Source organism: Tachypleus tridentatus, chromosome 4 (genome assembly GCF_004210375.1).
Source record: "Tachypleus tridentatus isolate NWPU-2018 chromosome 4, ASM421037v1, whole genome shotgun sequence".
NCBI lineage: Eukaryota > Metazoa > Arthropoda > Merostomata > Xiphosura > Limulidae > Tachypleus > Tachypleus tridentatus.
Window position 1 is genome coordinate 25,084,145 of NC_134828.1, and position 17,245 is coordinate 25,101,389.

The 17,245-nt window shown below is 35.1% G+C and overlaps 1 protein-coding gene across 2 annotated transcripts; it reads right to left on the reverse strand.

Moving 5' to 3' along the window:
* Window positions 1-355: 355 nt before the first annotated feature.
* LOC143248701 (heme-binding protein 2-like) lies at window positions 356-15,242 on the reverse strand. Of its 2 annotated transcripts, none has more exons than XM_076497341.1 (6): window positions 15,087-15,242; window positions 14,735-14,806; window positions 12,996-13,067; window positions 9,054-9,168; window positions 7,358-7,538; window positions 356-676 (listed from the first exon to the last, which is right to left on the reverse strand). In XM_076497341.1, the coding sequence occupies exons 2-6, from the start codon at window positions 14,771-14,773 to the stop codon at window positions 490-492; spliced, it is 594 nt and encodes a 197-aa protein (XP_076353456.1). In that variant the 5' UTR covers window positions 14,774-14,806; window positions 15,087-15,242; the 3' UTR covers window positions 356-489. The 2 variants fall into 2 exon arrangements, with proteins under 2 accessions (XP_076353456.1, XP_076353455.1); XM_076497340.1 differs by having other exon boundaries at window positions 9,039-9,168; window positions 15,087-15,241.
* Window positions 15,243-17,245: the final 2,003 nt, after the last annotated feature.

Consider the following 17,245-nt stretch of genomic DNA (forward strand, 5'->3'; position numbering starts at 1 on the left):
AGTAAAACAGAAGTACTCTTTGCAACGTTATTCAACACAAATATTGTAATAAACGTGAATGAATTATATATCATATATCAATAATGTTTGTTTGATTGGTCTTAACCCCAAAGGGCCATATGTACACTGACCAGCGAGTGTCGAACACTCTTTTCACGTTATAAGCCCACACACTTACTGCTAAGACATCGCGAGAACTATCGATAATGAATTTTATACGAGCATGTCAACTAGGATTTCAAAACACAGAAAAAACAATTCACTGATCTACGTTTTTACTCAGTCTATACTCACATTTCTTTTTGTGAAGAATGATTAGAAAATAAAAATGGGTCCTCTAATGAAAGAGCTAGTCTTCCGTTTGGTACAAGTTTATTAAGTTCTTCGATAATACATTCTAACTATATCAGATAGTGGGTTACTTGAGCTTTAACAAATATATATATATAGTAGTTCATGAAATTCTAGCCAGACGACATTGTATAGTTTTCAGTTATGGTTGATTTTCTTTATTGCCATCCAGATTTCATTTCGCCGGTTTGAGCGCCTTCTAGGAGAGTCGTACATAACCTTGTAATAGAAACTTTTCTCTACGTCATTCCTCTCTTCCAGTTTTAGGACTAGCTTGTCAGCCTGACGAACCCAGTCTTGGGAAGATGCAAAACCATCGAAAACACTAAAAATCAAAGGAATTTATATATGTTAAGCTGGTAAAAGACACGTCATGATACTAACTCTAATTTGTAGAAGTAAAATAATATATATATATAAAGGTCAAATATAGAAAAGCTTTTCTTTCATACCACATATAGTATTAAGTCCATGAACGAACAAAAATATCAATTTTTAATACATATTTAATTTAAGGACTTCGCTTGCGTTGTTACAGGATTCAAACGATTTCCCCCTTAACTAACAATAATTTTTAAGCCTGAATTTAAATCGTAGTGACACATTTAAGCAACCTTTACAGATATTCAACAAAATTATATTTTTTCACGAAACATTACCTTATATTTGTTTTACGCTACAACCTTTGTTCAGTCCCTCAGAAAATAAAAATATAATAGTATTTCAACCACACTATGTCCTCCACATCCATTGGCAATGACGCATTTCGTTCATTAAAGAACTCACCAAACCAGCTGGATATGGCGAACAACGAGTGGTTGAAATGCAATTATGTACAGTATTATATATTATGAAAAATATGATAAGCTAAACACTAAAATTTTATGATAATATAATTAATTACAATAATGCTTCACCAGTTTAGAAAAGACGTTGTTTAGAAAAGAAAAATATTTTTTTTTTTAAATAAGCTCCAGTGAATGACTTGTATGTATGAATGTACATATTGTTAAAGAAACAGACAAAAACGTGTATCTAGGCAACAAACTTTCGTGTATTCTACAGGCTATTAAGAGTTTGTTAACATCCAAAATAGGTCAGACGACAGCTAGTGTAAATAAACTTAAGGTATATGAAACGTGCTTTTCAACAGCTAAGATAAATTGAACAACAACTGATGTATTTACTATGCATATGTGTCTAGAACTCCACGAATAGTTTTTTATATTATTTCCTTGGCCTTCTTTTCTCTCTGTGTGTGTTTTCTTTTTACAGTACACAAGTTCGATAAACTCCACTTGTTTTATTGAAGATAGTTTCCAACACCGTGAAGTAGTTACAAGTACTTACACAAGTAAGTTATTTTATTTAGTATTAACATATGCCAAAATCGTTGAGTCAGCAGTTCGCATAAAACCAGCCAGTTTAAAACGATGTTCCGAAAGAAGTGGCCCGATATTGCCAGGTAGTTAGGGCGCTCGATTCGTAATCCAAGAGTCGCGGATTCGAATCCCCGTAACTCCAAACACGCTCGCTCTTTCAGCTGTGGAGACGCTATAACGTTACGATCAATCCCACTATTCGTTGGTAAAAGAGTAGCCCAAGAGTTGGTGGTGGGTGGTGATGACTTCCCTATAGTCTTACACTGCTAAACGAGGGACGGCTGGCGCAGATAGTCCTCGTATAGCATTGCGCGAAATTCAAAAACAAATAAACAAACCAAAACAAATACATATATGCATTATACAAAATAAATATTTATTAACATTCCAAGCTTTCTATATATTTTTAAGTATTCATATACACAGGGTTGCATCAGGAACCAAAATCTGTTAACGAAGTGTGTTTAGCTATTGCTTGAAACCCCCCCCGTTTTCATAAAGTGTGTCAATCCATGAAGATACAAACACCACGCTTTTCATAAGTGTGTCAGTCGATGAAATAGACGTGTGTCATTCAACTCTATTATTTATGATAAACCATTACGTAATGAAACGCGACGTACGAAGCTTAGTATAATAAAATTACCTTCATTGTTGTTGTCGTCTCGCTGCTTCACTAACCATAAGCTTCCATATAAATCATTTTTAGTCATTATATGCAACAGCCTACAGGTGCCATAAAACTACAATTAAATCAGATATATTGTCTGTTTCCCTAATTTTTGTTTTGGTTCTACGAGAACTGCTGAAGATCGTTGTACTTGCGTCAACTGATAGAGTCTAGTTTATCCTAACAGAAACCACAAAAGATATTCAATTTAAGGGAGAGGGCGCTAGAAGCGTCCTGTCCCGACTGGGTTTCGTTTACTTTGAATTTCTCGCAAACCTAAACGAGGGCTATCTGCGCTAGCCGTTTCTAATTTAGCAGTGTAAGACTAGAGGGAAGGCGGCTGGTCATCACCACCCACCGCCAACTCTTGGGCTTCTTTTTTTACCAACGAACAGTTGGATTGACCGTCACATTATAACGCCCCCACGGCTGAAAGGGAGAGCATGTTTGGTGTGACGGGGATTCGAACCCGCGACCCTCAGATTACGAGTCGAGTGCCTTAACCACCTGGCCAGGCCGGGCCTGTCCCGACTGGGATGATATAGAATGTTTGTATTCTACTTCGCCCCGCTCGTGAGGTTCAGTATCAGCTTGTCATGGAAGACTGGAGTTGATCCTTTTACAGACCCGTTTTCAGAAATGTGAGGCTGAGGCAAGGAGGTGACAAAACGGAGCAATGACAGTCGATGGTTGGCGTCCAGAAAGCGTACCAAACATCCAGACGTATGTGTATATATTTATAAATGTGTATACATGCACATATTCCTTCCTGCACAGAGAAATACGATAAATAAGAGCAACGTATCGATGAAAGTAAACATAAGCATATATCTAAATATAGGCTTGAATAACCCTGTATTAAGGGTTGCGGGATATATAGTTCCTATGATAATAATTTTGATATAGGAGAAAAGAGGAGTTCCACAAGAAAATGCCATTTTAACAGGACAGGCGTTGAATAATCTACCTGCTCTCTGCCCTAACTGTAAACCAAGAACAAAAGCATTATTAATTTGCACTTAGCTTTGAAAATTAATATCATATTGTTTGTGTTTGGGCAGCTTAATGGTAATATTGTTTTGTGTGGTACACACGATGTCGTGTGAAAGACAGACGTGAAACTATTTCTTCTTTCTGCTAGTTTGGAACACGTTTTGGCTAGTGTGTTTAATCTATCTTCCAGAAAAGGTAAGTTACTTGTTTTGTATAAGTTAACGGAGTGAATTTTGGGAGCCTCGGGCTAGTCTTAAGACTCAATTTTGTTGGTGTTGAAGTTTGTCGAGAATTCCTGTTGCCATGCTAATGGTGACTTGACAACCATATTCATTATTGGGTGAATGTAAGCTTTAAAGATGTGTATAATGCTATTAGCCATCGTTTGTTTAACCCTACAATTAGTTTAAGGACGTCAATTTGTTTACTGCTGATTTCATGTGTTTTCTTGATGTCCTCTGCCCATGCGAGTCTTTTGTCCAAAACGATTTTACGAAATCTGCCTTTGGGGGCATATATTTATTTCGACGTTATCTAATTTTAGTTTAATTTTTTTTCTTCGCATTTCTGAAGTGTTTGTTAGACTTCTATGTAAAATAATGCTCTGGGTTTTGGTGTAGTTTAGCATGGCCTACTAATCGTTGCATCAGTCACTAATAATAGTAGGCCCGGCATCGGCCAAACGTGTTAAGGCGTTCGACTCGTAATCCGAGGGTCGCGGGTTCGAATTCTGGTCGCGCCAAACATGCTCACCTTTTCAGCCGTGGGGGTGTTATAATTTTACGGTCAATCCCACAATTCGTTGGTAAAAGAGTAGCCCAAGGGTTGGCGGTGGATGGTGATGACTAGCTGCCTTCCCTCTAATCCTTCACTGCTACATTAGGGACGGCTAGCCCTCGAGCAGCTATGCGCGAAATTCAAAACAAACAAACAAACAAAATACTAATAATACTAAAGGATTTCTAGACCAGATCCGCGGCTATTCGTGGGTTTCTTGAGACGCCCCAAACAACAATGACGTCTGCATAGTGAGAAAAATATGTATATGTCAGATCAGAAACAGGAATGTTGTTAACAAATATAATGTAAAGAAATGGCTGGAGAGCTGATCCATGTGAAGGACAGAAATGTTGTCAACAAATATAATGTAAAGAAGTGACAAGAGAACTGATCCATATGAAGGACAGGAATGTTGTTAACAAATATAATGTAAAGAAGTGGCGAAAAAACTAATCCATATGAAGGACAGGAATGTTTTTAACAAATATAATGTAAAGAAGTGGCGAAAAAACTAATCCATATGAAGGACAGGAATGTTTTTAACAAATATAATGTAAAGAAGTGGCGAAAAAACTAATCCATATGAAGGACAGGAATGTTTTTAACAAATATAATGTAAAGAAGTGACGAGAGAACTGATCCATATGAAGGACAGGAATGTTGTTAACAAATATAATGTAAAGAAGTGGCGAAAAAACTAATCCATATGAAGGACAGGAATGTTGTTAACAAATATAATGTAAAGAAGTGGCGAAAAAACTAATCCATATGAAGGACAGGAATGTTGTTAACAAATATAATGTAAAGAAGTGGCGAAAAAACTAATCCATATGAAGGACAGGAATGTTTTTAACAAATATAATGTAAAGAAGTGGCGAAAAAACTAATCCATATGAAGGACAGGAATGTTTTTAACAAATATAATGTAAAGAAGTGACGAGAGAACTGATCCATATGAAGGACAGGAATGTTGTTAACAAATATAATGTAAAGAAGTGGCGAAAAAACTAATCCATATGAAGGACAGGAATGTTTTAACAAATATAATGTAAAGAAGTGGCGAGAGAACTGATCCATATGAAGGACAGGAATGTTGTTAACAAATATAATGTAAAGAAGTGGCGAAAAAACTAATCCATATGAAGGACAGGAATGTTTTTAACAAATATAATGTAAAGAAGTGGCGAAAAAACTAATCCATATGAAGGACAGGAATGTTTTTAACAAATATAATGTAAAGAAGTGGCGAGAGAACTGATCCATATGAAGGACAGGAATGTTGTTAACAAATATAATGTAAAGAAGTGGCGAAAAAACTAATCCATATGAAGGACAGGAATGTTTTTAACAAATATAATGTAAAGAAGTGGCGAGAGAACTGATCCATATGAAGGACAGGAATGTTGTTAACAAATATAATGTAAAGAAGTGGCGAAAAAACTAATCCATATGAAGGACAGGAATGTTTTTAACAAATATAATGTAAAGAAGTGGCGAGAGAACTGATCCATATGAAGGACAGGAATGTTGTTAACAAATATAATGTAAAGAAGTGGCGAAAAAACTAATCCATATGAAGGACAGGAATGTTGTTAACAAATATAATGTAAAGAAGTGGCAAGAGAACTGATCCATATGAAGGACAGGAATGTTGTTAACAAATATAATGTAAAGAAGTGGCGAGAGAACTGATCCATATGAAACTCCTGCTTTGAAATTTGTTGTTTTGGAAAGTGTGTTGCTAATTACCATAGTGCGGTTAGTTAGAAAAGTTGGAATCCATCTAATAATGGCGCTGTTAATATTCAGGGATTCCAGTCTGTATCTCATTGCAATGCGCTATGCGCTAGTCAAAGTTTTACGGACGTCAAGGAAGGTTTGATTACACTGTGTAACACAGATTTTGTTCCTGGATAGTATGTGCTATTTCTTAATTGCTTATGTTCTAAAATTACAGAAAATGGCCAGTATTCCCTTCAAAGTTTGCTTTTGTGACCTGGATAATGAAATTTAGAAATTAACCTATTTTCTATGTAAAAAACGGGCAAATTTGCACATTTTCATTTACATAAGGTCTGAATAAAAAACATATGAATTGAGATTTACATGTATTTATACTAAAGTTATACGAAAATGAACGAAAATGCTTAGAAGTGAGTAGTTTATTGAGATTTGAGACTGTAATGTAAATCACTTTTACGTATCAGCCCCCAAATATTGAAAGACAAAAGTCTCCCATCATATTTTCGTTATACGCTCCCAGGTCACAAAAGCAAAGTTTGAAAGGAAAAATAGTTCTTTTCAATTTACTTTAGGCATAAACAATTGCGAAATAACACTTTCTGCCCAGGAACAAGAAAAAGTAACAATTTTGTTACATAGTGTCATTATTGAATGATTTAAATGTTGACTCTGTGGGTCAGGTTAAATGATCTGTCTGGAGGAGGTCTGTATATTGGATAACGTGTTATTTCCTTCGCAAAAACAAGAGTCTTTTTGCAATAACTCTTTCTACTAGTTTGCCCAAACAACTTGATAGACTGATTGCTCTGAAATTGTCAGGGTTAGAGCTAATGCTAACTGAACTTTTTTGCGATAACTGTTAAGATTGCTCTTTTCCACATATCTAGAAAGTGTCCGTTGGCAATAGAAATGTTTGTAACATTGTCTCGGTAATTGAGTAGAACGTCAGGTGCTTTTATATTCCTGATTCCATCGTGTCCAGGGCTGGGTTTTTAACGTTTTGGTGACTTTACAGTCTAAGATGTTATTTACTTCCATTAAGTGGGCCCGACATGGCAAGGTGGGTTAAGGCGTGCGACTCGTAATCTGAGGGTTGCGGGTTCACATCACCGTCGCGCCAAACATGCTCGCCCTTTCAGCCGTGGAAACGTTATAATGTTACGGTCAATCCCACTATTCGTTGGTAAAAGAGTAGCCCAAGAGTTGGCGGTGGGTGGTGATGACTAGCTGCCTTCCCTCTAGTCGTACACTGCTAAATTAGGGATGGCTATTGCAGATAGCCCTCGAGTAGTTTTGCACAAAATTCAAAAAACAAACAAACCATTAAGTGTTCGAGTGTTTAGGCTATTGATTGAGAATCTTGATTCATTCTTCAACATTATCACCTGAGTTTACATAGCTAGTAGATCAGTGTCTCTTTACCTTTTCATACTCTTACCTGACAAAGTAGCGAGTTTTGGGTTCAACCAGGACTTTGACACTCGGATCTAACGGTTTTGGTGGATCTTTATGCAGTGCTTTGGGTAAGAAGAAGAACATACTATAGGTGGAGGCACACGTTGGACAAGTTCTCTGGTCAAAACGGGTACGTACTGGCGTGGTCATATTGAAGCTTAAACCTAGAATTTAATGATTGGTCTTGGATGTAATGTAATAAGGTTAAAACCGGTAAAATCAGAAGATTTATTCAGAACTGGTTTATCTCAAGTTGTTGTTTTCAATTTACAAAACTTCTAGAAATACAAACCAACTAATAAAACTGGAACTGGTAACTACGTGTGTCTAATAAGAAGACCATTTCTAATCAATTATTTTATTATTTTATTATGGCTTTTATTTATTATTTTATTATGGCTTTTATTTATTATGCCATTATGGCTTTTATTTAATCTTTTTAACAACCGTATAACGTGTTTTTTTTCGTTTTAGTTGAGCACAACGAATCTCTTGTGTTGAACAATACATCACAACATGAATATTAATCTTCAATTTTCATAAGTACTCGACATCAGAGCTTTCTGCCTTTAGAGGTCGCTGTGATAGCTTACCGAATTCCACAGTCTTATGTGATTATAAATTAATTTTCTGAAGATCATTGTGAATCTTGAAGTTGAACTTTGTGTAAATTTGATAACTTTCTTCAGTTAATTATAAACGGTAATGTGTGTATTAGAAACTTCAAAATGTATGTAAACATCAGCTCTTTATAAGACAGGATGATACTCTTTAATTTCCGTTTGTTTTTATACATAAGAAGAAAACTCGTTTCGAGTTTCATCTTTACAAACTCCATTTTTTATTTGCACACAAGATCATGTGACCTTGATTAAATTACTAACACATTAGATTTTTATAACAGCTTTAGACCTCTTGGTTTTTCACAATATCCGCCGACGTTCGGTGTTTAAATGTCCAATTTTCAAGTACTGTTATATATAAAAATACTATTTTATTGTCTCTTTTCGTCTTTCACCGTCTAACCTCGCTGATGCATTCTGGTATTCAGTGAAAAGCTTATTTGGCAATGGCTTGTAATATACTAAAGACAGACATGAAATGATACTTTTATAGACGTAATTTCTAGCCGCAATGTATAAAATATGGGGTAAATGGGTCAATTTGTCGAAAACAAAAATGAAATAATAAAAAACGTATATGTGAGACACTGATTGCGATTAAAATCAAATGTCACTGAAATGTTTTGTTATATTTATAAAAATTCTAACTCTATACGTAGTAACCCATAGTATAACTTCACACAGAACTATATATAATATATATGCATCATAGAGTTTCAGAGAAGTCTACAACTGTCATTGTAGAATGGTATACACAGATTACGACTACAGTAAACTTTATTACCGTTCAAAGAATCCAAACATGAAATAAATACTAATTCTTGTTACTCTGACGTAATTTCCTGTTTTGATGAAGGTTGATAGTCGCAGAAGTTTTTTGATAATTTTACAACACATCCGTTAATGTACTTGTTTATACATTTGACGACTGTGAATCTTGTCGTCAGAACACTTGTAGTTTAAAAAGTACTAAATACGTTTTCGTTTCTGAGCTAAAAAATATTTATTATTTAAAAAATCGAAACTAGGTTCGAATATTACCTTGATCATTGTTACCTTTCAGGTAGGACCTAAGTTTCGTGTAAAACTTGGAGCCCAGCTCACTATGGTTTGTTCCCTGTGCTGACGTCATTATCCACGTTGTTGGTGGGTATTCTCTTTCCTCATAACCCTTGTGAAACGAGTTAAAAAAATTATATCACGTTATAGTCACGTTGTTATAGAAGCAAACCAATAGTATTTTAAATTATTGTTGAAGCATCGAATTGAAATGCATTATGACAGCGAGAAACATTTGAAAACGGAACAAAAACACTTGCATACTGATACCAATGGGGTCTGGGAGCATATCTCCCCAGAAAATTTGTAAAAAAATAGATGCCATGAGATGAAATCTGTAGGCAGTTTCTCAGGACATATGGCTTTTCACCTAAAATCCATGAACATACAATGTAAAGTCAACAAATCTCCATTCCATTGTGACACTGCATGGGGTGCTAGACATAAATTAACATAATTATTTATGTTTTACTATAGTAAACTACCGTACTAGCTACATATTGAGTAGCTATTGTTCAGTTTTGTTATTAACTTAAAGAACTCTGTACAACAATAGCATATTAGCTATTTCAGTTACTGGCTATAAGTTGTATTCACTACTAAAATAAAACGTTAGCATGCTCCATTCTTCTGCGGTGTGTTTTTGTAAATAAATTACACACAGTTTCAATGTTAGTAGCAGTATCATAATGTTAAAACTAGGGTAACCAGCGTTTCTTTGGTTCATGCACACCTCTGATAATTATCAAAATGACGGACAGCAGATGCCAACTGTTCACATGAACATGAACTTAGTTGCAATGTGACAAAGAGTTTCAGTTACCTAAATTCCCAGTTTGTACCTGAAGTAAAAACGTTCACGTTTCGAAAGCGCTCGGGGTTTTGATTCATTTCATAAATACATGTGACACACTAAAGCATACTTTTAAGCAGTCAGTCAGTATCTGTGGCCTATCCTGGAGAGATATAGAAAGCCGTCTTGTCTTGCATCATCAGAAGAGTGTTAACTTTATAGAAAGCATAAGATATCATGAGTAGCTATGCTATACCTACATTAGCATAAAAGGGGATTCGGACGAATTTTCCAATCCCCTTACGTGCGTAACTTATTAATTTCATATTTTCTCGTCCTAAACGGTATCTCATGCGGCACCTAAACTAAATGTTCACATCAGAATAGCCATCTATGATCTAAAATTACTAGCCCTGTAGAAGACACTTATTCAGAAACGCACTTCTACGAGGGTAATTTCAAGCGAAGAACGGGATTGGCTTTAAAGTTTCTAACACCTCTACAGCCGACATCGCAGTGTGTGTTTGATAAGATATCGTGGCTCGAACCTTGGACTGCATCGCCACAAACTAACTATTAGACCATTCCAAACATAGAAATACTCAGAAAAACCTTGTTGTTTTTTCATTAGACCACATTTTACTTAAGTTGTACATATATACACGTACCAAACGTAAGAGCAGTATTTTTGTTTATTAAAACTCCTGTTTACAAAAAACTGACCCTTCTAAGCGTCGCGCCAAATTTTGAAATATTACGTCCCAGAAGGCGCTGATTGGTAGAAATAAACTACTTATTTCTACTATTCAGAATCTTTTTCTCGGATTTTGAATCCATGAAGTATGAAAAATGATACAGCTGTATATGTAAGTAAGGGTTTTAGAGGTTTCAGCGTTTCTATATTCTCCAGAATCAATGTCATAACCTTGCTTTCTTCTAATGTGATTCTATTTTGACCTCTCGAGACACGTGTACTTCTTTTTCTCCACTTTCAGCATATTTTCTTCACTTCCAATTAATATGATTTGTTTTAATTAAGTATGAATCCAAAGCTTAGCAACATCTACAAACGACACAGACTAAGCAGACTCCTTTCTATGTTTATGTTATTAGTAAAGCATTTTACAGATTTCACTTATGAGTATGTCTGTTAAATTAGAATAAGTTTTTAGATTGGATTACGGTTACATAGATTGGTACCGCCAATCCGTTGTTCGGCTCTGACGTTTTGTCCTAAATTTAGATCGGTTATTCGCGACCAGTGGTCGAAATTAAATCAAAACACGGTCAATAACTCCAAAAGATATTTTACTTACACCCGAAACTTTACGTTTATTTATTTCTGGCCCGGCATGACCAGGTGGGTTAAGGCGTTCGACTCGTAATCCGAGGATGGCGGGTTCGAATCCCGCTCGCACCAAACATGATCGCCCTTTGAGCCGTGGGGGCGTTATAATGTGACGGTCAATCCCACTATTCGTTGGTAAAAGAGTAGCCCAAGAGTTGACGGTGGGTGGTAATGACTAGCTGCTTTCCCTCTAGTCTTACACTGCAAAATTAGGGACGGCTAGCGCAGATAGCCCTTGAGTAGCTTTGCGCAAAATTCATAAAACAAACAAACTGTTATTTATTTCTATAGTGGCGCGTCAGTTTTTTGTTAAGGTAGATTTATATGTCACCTATACTTTGTAATATTTTTAAGTTGATGAAAATAGTGATCTGTATGGGGCATTTTGTCCATAATAGGTTTTTCAAGGAAGGTTGCTCCTCTGGCGCTCAGAAATAACTTTTCACTTATTAGTACCTTCAAGTTTCTTCTGAGCTTTAAAGGATTATGAAAATTGTTTTAACTTTGATTACAGCTGATAAGGCTTGCCAACAATCTGTAATAAAATAATAACTAAGTTACGGGTAGTTATATTCATGAAGCGCACCCCCGCTGCTTATAATGACATAAATATTAAAAACAAGCTTTATGATAAATACAATTTTTTAAAATTGTTTTACATCGAATCACAAACATGTGTTTTTCAACTAACAAAACCACTCCTCACCAGATGGTGTTGATAATAACAGTCTTTTCCTTTAATAAATTTTGCGCAAAAGTATTTAAGGGTTATTTATGAATAGCCGTCCCTAACTTTTAACTGATCGACTACAGGGAAGGTTAACAATATCCATCGTCCACTTTTGAAGGTCAACATTACCCTTCGTCAACTTTTAAACACCAGCGATATCCATCATCGACTTTCGAATGTCAACAATATTCATCGTCCACTTTTGACTGAACGAATATTGGGATTTGATCACCAACCTTATTGTGTTTCCAGGGTTCATAGTGCAGGGTGTGTTTTTACGACAGCTGTCTACGAACAATAATTCCTCGGATTCACAAGCTTGGCACGTGAACTACTAAATCACGGTGTTTTTATTAGTTTAAAAAAATACAAACGGATTAATCCGATCTTTAGTGGCGGTTTTTTACTTTCGAAACTCATTAAATAGACAAAGTGAACAGTGTACTTAAAACAGTGCATTATACGAAAAATAAATTACCATGTTCATGGTATGGTGCATAAATACCCACGTGTCGTTCAATTATCTTAAAATCATCTTGGGCCCGGCATGGCCAAGCGCGTTAAGGCGTGCGACTCGTAATCCGAGGGTCGCGGGTTCGCATCCCCGTCGCGCCAAACATGCTCGCCCTTTCACCCGTAGGGGCGTTATATGTGACGGTCAATCTCACTATTCGTTGGTAAAAGAGTAGCCCAAGAGTTGGCGGTGGGTGGTGATGACTAGCTGCCTTCCCTCTAGTCTTACACTGCAAAATTAGGGACGGCTAGCACAGATAGCCCTCGAGTAGCTTTGTGCGAAATTCAAAAACAACAAAATCATCTCGTTCAAATACATTAAAACCATGTCACTTATCTGTCTTAAAATCTGGCACATAGTTTCTATAGTATTCGATCATTTGAGACTGCATGTAATTTAAAAGCAAAAGAATAATAGTTTTGAAGAAATCTGTTACATAATTAACAGGATTAAAATAACAAAAATACGTGTTATATAATATGTGATCATATTACGTCATCGTATTTATGTCACAAGGTATACTAACGCTTTCCATAAAACCGTATTGTACTTACATGGAAAACATTAATCACGTCATAATCTGGGCATTCCGCCCCTCTTCGAACACAACCAAGAGTTACAGAAACCTGTAAAATAAAGAATAATTAACAAATAATTTAACATACAAGATGCATTAATCTTAAGTTACCATGGTTACTTTAAAATATCTTCATTCAGCTTTAAATAGTTCTAGAGTAAGTAGACGTTTTGGTCGGATTTGGGATACCCGGCTTCTAATATTCGATCGTATTCGGATATTTTTGGATGTGGCGTGGCTTTACATTTTTAAAATTCGTCATAGGCACGTGCTACCTTTTTACTATAGAAAATTTTCAAACTAAAATTCGTCGTAGGCGCGTGCTGCCTCCTTACTACAGAAAAATTTCAAACTGAATTCTGAAGATGGCTGATATGGGTATTAAATATTTAATGAAACTAAAGTACAGAACAACGTTTCGACCTTCTTAGGTCATCTTCAGGTTAACAAAAAGAGTTTACAAATGACCGTTGCTGGGCACATAGCACTCTTGTTGTTCTGTACTTTATTTTAATTAAAGTTTTAACGCCCATACCAGTCGTCTTTAGAATACATTTTTTTATTTCAAATGGGTTTCTCGTCATCACGAAAGTTTCAAAGTAATTAGTTCGTTATTTATGTTTGTAACTTCAACCAGAATGTTACGCCCTGACACCCACTTGAGAATGTTCTTTGGGTTGTGCTTGCCATCGCTGTCGCTACACCGGTGCACTGTACCAGTACAATAGGTGGTGGGTGTAATGTTTATTTAAAGTACATAATCATGTAATACGATTTTCAAGGCTCTGCTCTTTAACACTTGAAAAATGCTGCTTTGTCCAAAGAGCTATCAGAAAACTCCAGTGAGTTAGATGACGTAATACATATTATATGTGATGCACGTGCAAGAGCTTCACAGTTGCACAATATTGTGAAATAACATGTTGATAAAAATTCCATGTAATTATCTGATTAGTGGTCAAATTAAAATCTGGTCGGATATAGGTTTGATACTCGTCTCATCCCTCGCCCTAAAATTATTCATAATTTTAATAAAATACGCCAGAAATAACAAGAACAATGTAAATGACACGTTTAATTCATAAGTTATAATTTATGTTATAGTCACTATTTGACAAAAGAAACCAGCGAAAATTCATAGAATTTCGGTGATTAGAAAAATGAAACATCTACAGTACCGGAAGAAACACGATTGGGATATTTTTGGATGTCACGTGGCCTTACGTATTGAAAATTCGTCGTGGACACGTGCTATCTTCTTACATTCTTATAAAACACCCGAAACTGGACGATAACTTTGGCCCCACAGTCCGGGACTTGCTCGGCCTTTATGATTTAACCAATTATCATGCTATTGTCATTAAGATCAATCTTTTTAAAACAGTTTTTATTATAATTACTCAACGGGCAGTGGTTTTACGAGGCTTACATTACTCGTTTTAAAAAAGAACAAGTTACATCTTGTTAAAGATTATGGTTAGCATGCGCTACAGTTGATAAAATTGATTTATAATGAACCACACGTTGGAAAATGTCTTTATTGGAGACACTGTTTCAATAGACTTTCGTGGATCTCCGCAACATAAAGTAGATCCACGAAAACATCGAAATATTCCAGTGGTTTATCCCTTATGTTGAAATTTTTAATGATATCATTTCGACCTTGCTACACCAGTGAACTCCACTACTGTGTTACTAAAATTACAACGAACTTACCTGCAGTATAGCTAGACTGATTATTATACAAAATCTCATGGCAGCTTCAAAGTGCTCGAGCTCCTGAAAAACCTGTATGAAATTATCAAACAAACCAGTTAAAGGTTATTCATCAAGCTAATCTGTGTTTTTATAATATTCATACTTCTAACCTTCTTACTAAGTTACTGAAAGAAATTTAGAATATTATTATTTTTAAATTACAAAAAACGTGTTCCTTCTTTCTTCACCCAACTTAGACTTAACTGCACTACATGTATGCATATTAGGGGTATTTTGCCAAATAAATTGTTATACTTAAATCAAGAGGGATATTTGACGAACTAACAATAATGTGAATTGGTTAACTCACGAATAGCAGTAATAAATTTTCTCTTCAGTTTTCTGGATATAAACCCAGGTAATGAAACGATTCACTTTGGATATCGAAGCCAGACTGGTGAGGTTGTACAAAGAACAGCTGATTACGCAAGAGTGTCTCTCGTTACCCTGTCAACACAGCCTCATGACCAATCATAAATAAGCACTGAGCATAATATGTAGTCACGTGGTTTAGTCAGACATTCATCTCAACTTTTTTAATTCGATTATTATTGATATATTGCTTTTTAACATTTATAAAGTTGAAAAAAGAGGCCGAATTTCAAAATATTTTTAAAAGGTAAGGCATTAGTTCCTTTTACACGTACATTGGTGGCGCTAGTGTCACAAGTAGAGGTCGTTCCCCAACATTATTCGTCACGTGTTATTTATGAATTCTTTATTTTGGATTCATCAGTAAGATTAGATATTTCGCTGTAATATGAGAATGAATAGCTTGTAAGTTGTTTTGTGAACGTTTCATATTTATAATATTAACAAATATTCTCCTATCGATTTTAAGACACAGGAACAATTATAACTTAGAATATCAACTCGAATGTAAACAATTCATGTCTAGTTCTGACTGTTTGGTGATAAGCAGAAAACTACACAAAAGATTATATGGTCCATGATGGGTACTTAAACTTGGTTTTAGCGTTTTAAGCCTGAAGAAGAGATTAGTCCCTCTTCCCTCAACTCTTTAAGGTATACTATAAACACAAATTTAGGTTTGTTTGTTTGTTCTTTTGTAATTTCTTGAATCACATACATTTCATAAAAGCTGCAAATCTCACGACGATTTTTTATAATGTCACGGAAGAGCACTTTCGTTCAGTAACGTCCAATCAGAAGCTGTATAACATATCGTCCACCAGTAACATCCAATCAGAAGCAGTGTAAAACGTAATTCTCTGTCCTGACAACAACAAAAATTTGTCGAGCTTTGAAATATCCTAAAATTTATTAAACAAATTAAGCATGTACACATTTGGAGTCAAACATTTATTACACGAAACAGTCAGCCAGCTAACAAAAGCAAACATGAAACACAAACGTACAACTTGGAACAACACCCACCTCCTTGTTAACAGCTTTGTGAATATTCTGTCTTGAAATAATACTTTCATTCAACAACAAATGTCTAGAAAATAAAAAACTACACTAAATGTATATATATATATATACTACATAATTGGAGCATAAATTTTGTATAACAAACACGATGAAACTAATTTATATATATATCGGTTAATTTCAAGTGAAAATTGGTGTAATTCTTGTTAACAATAACGTTACTTACACGTTTACAGACACATGTTTTATACGTGATGATACACAATAACATGTTTAACAGTATAAACTTCAGATACTTTTACTCTAAATCTGAAAAAGACTGCGTTTAGCTTGAGCACATTATGAGCGGAATATTCACTGTCACATCACTGCTGAATTTCATTCAAAGATAACTTTGTTTTCAGACAACTTGTATTATACAGGTGGCGGTGCTATCTTTAAGTGATGTTCGATGTATTGTATTACAAATTTTGATTACATAAATTTCTGCTTATTAAAGTAGACAGCGGGTCAGAAAGTGAGTTACTTTCATCTGTATCTGGTTGTTTTTACATGAGAGTAAGACCCACTGCTCTGAAATGATAACACAGCGAAGTTGTTTGCTGTGCATATTAAAATACACTGCAGAAAAAAAACAACGATTTATTTTAAGCCATCCTAGTCATAAAAATAGTTTTAACTCATTCTACATAAGTTAATTAAACGTTAGGGGAAAATTACTGAAATTCATAATCTGTCTGTACACAGAAAAGTTTCGCAGATAAAGTTGCGAGATGAAAGTAGATTTTGTGTCCAATATTTTTGTTCACAACTTCTGATTGGTTCATAATATAAAATCTTGAATCACGAAAAATATTATTGGAAAATTTGATTCTGAAAATGTGAAATCCTCAAGTTTGTTAGTTTCAATAGTTTTATAATTAAAATAAAAATGAATTATAATTGTGATTTTGCTTCAACACATCTTGGTTGAGAGTATATAATATAATGAAACAAAATGCCATGAAAGAATGAACAAAATAAATACACGCCACTTGTTGATTCTACAACATACGTGAAAATCAGACCTTTTCC

Excerpts from the sequence above, each read along its gene's own strand:
- LOC143248701 (XM_076497340.1), bottom strand. The coding sequence starts at position 14,773 with ATGAGATTTTGTATAATAATCAGTCTAGCTATACTGCAG. Across the intron at positions 9,169-12,995 it reads ACGTGATTAATGTTTTCCAT|GGTTATGAGGAAAGAGAATA; the intron begins GTAAGTACAATA and ends TCGTTTCACAAG. Across the intron at positions 7,539-9,038 it reads GAAAGGTAACAATGATCAAG|GTTTAAGCTTCAATATGACC; the intron begins GTAATATTCGAA and ends ATTAAATTCTAG.